The 5,517-nt window shown below is 47.4% G+C and overlaps 1 protein-coding gene across 1 annotated transcript; it reads left to right on the plus strand.

The window, feature by feature from the left end:
* Positions 1-1,058: 1,058 nt before the first annotated feature.
* Positions 1,059-4,092, plus strand: LOC119372432 (uncharacterized). The gene has a single exon (XM_037642912.2). The coding sequence runs from the start codon at positions 1,300-1,302 to the stop codon at positions 2,821-2,823; it is 1,524 nt and encodes a 507-aa protein (XP_037498840.2). The 5' UTR covers positions 1,059-1,299; the 3' UTR covers positions 2,824-4,092.
* Positions 4,093-5,517: the final 1,425 nt, after the last annotated feature.

Here is a 5,517-nt window from a genome sequence, read left to right on the forward strand (position 1 = left end):
AGAATGTGGAACAGGCCACTGTGCTGAAGAATGCACTGACGATGAGACTTACTGTGCGAACTGCGATGGAGACCACCCTGCATATTGAAAACGTCTTTCATCGTAGTGGTGAACGGGTGGCGGCACCATAATGGTCTATCGTGGTTGCCCGCACCACGTGCAGCGTGCCGAGGCAAACGCCACCCACCCGCATGGTTGCGGTAGTCAAGGCTGCCCTGCCCACTCTGAACCTGACCACAACGCTGGCCACAAGCTCCAGCACCGTAGACGCCAAGGAAGGCGTTTCGACCTCCGGCGTTGTGGGGTCCAAGACCTTGTCGCTCCAGACGACGTCTACGTGACGCAGACATCACTTTATGTAGCGGGTGCCCAGCGCCTCGCAAAAGGCAATGGACACCAGTCCTAGCCAAAAGGCGCAGTTAGCGTCGAAGGAGCGGCGAGCTTCTCTCATCTGCTCCAAAAAAAGCAAAACACCATTTATAGATGACAAGTGAAGGCTTCCAGCAAGTTTCAAACGAGAGCGCAAGGAGAAAGGAAACGCATTGGACAAGACAGGACCATTCAAAGGTACTAAAGGCCCTGTAAAGTCTGACTACCATTCTTGAGACACGCAGCCCTTTTTTTCCGAGATGTTCGAAATGGTGGGCTCGGTGACTGCACCATAATGCAGCCATCTAATCCGCTTACCTTTGCAATGCAGACGACCATCCTTGCGTTTGCCAGCCTGCAGCTATCGAGCGTGATAGGCCTATATTCGGGGGCGTCATCGGTGTTTGTGCTACCGGGCTCCGAAAGCGAGCCAGGCTTCTGCCGCCTACTGCACACCAACTGCTCGCCCCCACCGGATATTACGTCGGAGGAGCTGCGATCACCGGAAATCACCGCCCTATGGGAGGCCACATCGTCATCAACCACAGCAGCATCAAGTATAAAAGAACTGCACCCGCTGACACCACTTCGTGGGCTCGGTGACTGCACCATAATGCAGCCATCTAATCCGCTTACCTTTGCAATGCAGACGACCATCCTTTCGTTTGCCAGCCTGCAGCTATCGAGCGTGATAGGCCTATATTCGGGGCGTCATCGGTGTTTGTGCTACCGGGCTCCGAAAGCGAGCCAGGCTTCTGCCGCCTACTGCACACCAACTGCTCGCCCCCACCGGATATTACGTCGGAGGAGCTGCGATCACCGGAAATCACCGCCCTATGGGAGGCCACATCGTCATCAACCACAGCAGCATCAAGTATAAAAGAACTGCACCCGCTGACACCACTTCGTGGGCTCGGTGACTGCACCATAATGCAGCCATCTAATCCGCTTACCTTTGCAATGCAGACGACCATCCTTGCGTTTGCCAGCCTGCAGCTATCGAGCGTGATAGGCCTATATTCGGGGGCGTCATCGGTGTTTGTGCTACCGGGCTCCGAAAGCGAGCCAGGCTTCTGCCGCCTACTGCACACCAACTGCTCGCCCCCACCGGATATTACGTCGGAGGAGCTGCGATCACCGGAAATCACCGCCCTATGGGAGGCCACATCGTCATCAACCACAGCAGCATCAAGTATAAAAGAACTGCACCCGCTGACACCACTTCGTGGGCTCGGTGACTGCACCATAATGCAGCCATCTAATCCGCTTACCTTTGCAATGCAGACGACCATCCTTGCGTTTGCCAGCCTGCAGCTATCAAGCGTGATAGGCCTATATTCGGGGGCGTCATCGGTGTTTGTGCTACCGGGCTCCGAAAGCGAGCCAGGCTTCTGCCGCCTACTGCACACCAACTGCTCGCCCCCACCGGATATTACGTCGGAGGAGCTGCGATCACCGGAAATCACCGCCCTATGGGAGGCCACATCGTCATCAACCACAGCAGCATCAAGTATAAAAGAACTGCACCCGCTGACACCACTTCGTGGGCTCGGTGACTGCACCATAATGCAGCCATCTAATCCGCTTACCTTTGCAATGCAGGTCAGTAAATCTTATGTCCTCTTCGCTAAAAGGTCAAGTAATTACTTTCTGGTGCAGTTCCCGAGCCCCCACTGCTGTATTGCTATTGCTGTTGAGTGTGCTCATATAATTCGCTCGTTACTGATCTTATCGGGTGACGTCGAAACTAATCCTGGTCCTAACGGAAACGCTGCTATTCTTACTGAGCTACAAAAGCTAAGCACTGGCCAGGCCCATTTGATTGCCGAAGTTCAGAGTTTGAAATCTCAACTAAGCACAACGGATAAAACAATAACAGACTTAAACAAACGAATGGGCGATCTTGAAACGCATTACCAAACTCTTCTTCCCCTTAGAAACGATATCGAAAAAACACAGACTGACGTAATCAGCATGACTATAAAAATCCAGGAGCTAGAAGCTTCTCTGGATGATGCTGAAAACAGGTCGCGCCGGAATAACGTTATATTCTACGGCGTCCCTGACCCCACTAGGAATGAAACGTGGGCTGAATCTGAAAAAGCGATAGTTGATATCTGCAAGAATAACCTTGGACTAACAGTGCAGCCTAACGACATCGAACGCGCACATCGTCTCGGTATTCACTCAGTCAACCGAAATCGTCCCATAATCGTGAAATTCTTATCACACAAAACCAGAGATGCACTTTTATCAAATAGCAGGAAACTGAAGAACACTAACTACAGCATCGGGGAGGACTTCTCCCGCCCCGTTCAACATGCGCGCAAGCAGTTACTTGCATTTGCAAAAGCACGTTCAGAGAAGTACTCCTTGCGGTTCAAAACGCTGCACATCGGGTCGAAACGCTACATATTTGACGCATCATCACACACCGTTAAGGAAATAGCATAGCAGTTACCCCGCCAACAAATAGCAATAAAGCGCCAACCGGCTTCCTCTTGCCATGTTCTCTCGTTTTCCGTATTGTTCACTAACATACGTAGCCTTCTTCCAAAACGTGAACTTATATCCAACATTATCTCGTCATCAAAAAGCAACATACTCGTACTAACAGAAACATGGCTTAACAGTGATGTAACGGATGCTGAAATTTTAACTGATCTACCGGACTTCCACGTGTACCGAAACGACCGAAAAGGCTCACGGGGAGGCGGAGTACTTATCGCAGTTCATCAGGGCATATCTTGCTCTGTTGTTAACGTCGATTCCGATACCGAATCCTTGTGGCTAATTTGTCGTACTCACACCGTAACAGTCCTACTTTGCGTCTGCTATAGGCCCCCACAAACGGATCCAAATTTTGCACGTCATCTCAACGATACCATTCAAAAACTTACTTCCACTTACCCAAATGCTCGCATTCTGCTTTTCGGTGATTTTAACTACCCTGACATTGATTGGCAAAACGTAATCAGTTCTACAATATCATGTCGCGCAGAGGCGAAAAACTTCCTCGATGTATGTCTTAACTTTAACCTCACACAATTAGTCTCTCAACCAACCCGTGTCTCACGAGGATCAGCAAATATTCTCGACTTGATATTAACTAATAGCCCCGAGAACCTATCATCTATTAGTTACCTTCCTGAGATCAGCGACCACAAACTCATACATGCGCAATTTTCATTTACCTCGACCCAAAAACAGACGACTAATAAAACAATTGTTCTTTATGATAAAGGTAACTATAGTGCAATATCCGAAGATCTCAGCAACTCTTTTAATCAGTACGAATCTACATTCCACACACGCTCAATTCATGACAACTGGTTGATCTTCAAGGACAAAGTAAATCACCTCTCTGATATGTTTATCCCGAAGATTACCTTTCACACTAACCGCAATAAACCATGGTTTTCTCGGCATTTAAAAAAACTTGAAAACAAAAAGAAGCGACTTTTTCGCACCGCCAAACGCACCAACAAGCCTACCGCATGGGAAAAATACATTGAAGCTGAAAAATCTTATTTGCTATCCGTTCGTAGAGCCAAGTACTCGTTTTACCATATCGACTTACCTAATCTCCTAATCAGGAACCCCAAGCAATTCTGGCAAGTCCTAAACCCCACACATCCTTCCGATATTAAGCTAACGAGTGATTCACACGAGGCAGTGACTGACCATGATTGCGCAGAAATGTTTAACAAAGCATTTGCATCTGTTTTCACTACTGAACGTGACACGCCCTCACAATCACCATCCTTCAACGTAGAAACTTCCATGCCAGCTGTCACCTTCTTCGAAGAAGGCATTGCATCTATAATCCACAAATTAAAACTTTCTTCATCAGCTGGTATGGATTCCATCAACTCGAAACTCCTCAAAAATGTGCAATCGACTTGTGCTGCATACTTATGTCTCATATTTTCACAGTCACTCACCTCAGGAACCATGCCGGATGATTGGAAAACGGGCAAGGTCGTTCCAGTCTACAAATCAGGTAACAGAAACTCACCCTTGAACTACCGCCCCATTTCATTAACTAGCGTGCCTTGTAAAATCATGGAACACGTCATCTACTCACAAATCATCAACTTTTTGGACTCCAACAAATTTTTTCATCCTTCACAGCACGGATTTCGTAAGGGCCTCTCCTGCGAAACCCAATTAGCACAATTCGTTCATGACTTGCAGACTAATCTCGACTGTAATATCCAAACCGACTCAATCTTTCTTGATTTCGCAAAAGCTTTTGACAAGGTACCTCACCAGCGTCTGTTACTAAAACTTTCAAAGCTGAACTTACATCCCAACATTCTCAAATGGCTTCAAGAGTTTCTAACTAACCGTTCTCAGTCTGTCTACCTTAACGGCCACCTGTCTAAACCCCTCCCAGTCACCTCGGGCGTCCCACAAGGGTCTGTTCTCGGTCCTCTCCTATTCCTAATATATATTAATGACTTACCATTGCATGTTTCCTGTAACATTCGCATGTTCGCTGACGATTGTGTAATCTACCATACTATTACTAATTGTCATGACCATCACATCCTTCAGAACGACCTTAACAATATAATAAACTGGTGTAATGTCTGGCTAATGACTCTCAACCCCACTAAATGCAAACTCATTCCCTTCTCTCGTCGTCACAATCCCTCTCGCTTTCAATATTCTATTTCTAATTCATCTATCGAATTGGTAGAATCATACAAATATCTAGGAGTCACCCTCTCTTCTAATTTGTCATGGCGCGCCCATATTACTAACATCATTTCAGCATCGAACAAAACGCTCGGTTTTCTTAAACGCCACCTCCAACTTTCCCCACCCCATGTTAAATTACTCGCATATAAAGCACTTATCAGACCAAAATTAGAATACGCATCTGCCATCTGGAGCCCGCATCAAGCATATCTAATCACTGCATTGGAAGGCGTTCAAAATCGGGCCACCCGATTCATTCATTCCTCATATTCATATGACGTCAGCATTTCACCCTTGAAAGCTAAATCCGGCCTATCACTCCTTTCTTATCGTCGCCGCATTGCTAGCCTTACCCTTTATCATAAGTTCTTTTATTCTTCTCTCAATCAAGCCCCGTATATCACAGCCGCCTCACGCATTTCCCACCGCACCAGTCATCCA

Source organism: Rhipicephalus sanguineus, chromosome 10 (assembly GCF_013339695.2).
Source record: "Rhipicephalus sanguineus isolate Rsan-2018 chromosome 10, BIME_Rsan_1.4, whole genome shotgun sequence".
Lineage (NCBI taxonomy): Eukaryota > Metazoa > Arthropoda > Arachnida > Ixodida > Ixodidae > Rhipicephalus > Rhipicephalus sanguineus.

Excerpts from the sequence above, each read along its gene's own strand:
- LOC119372432 (XM_037642912.2), top strand. The coding sequence starts at position 1,300 with ATGCAGCCATCTAATCCGCTTACCTTTGCAATGCAGACGACCATCCTT.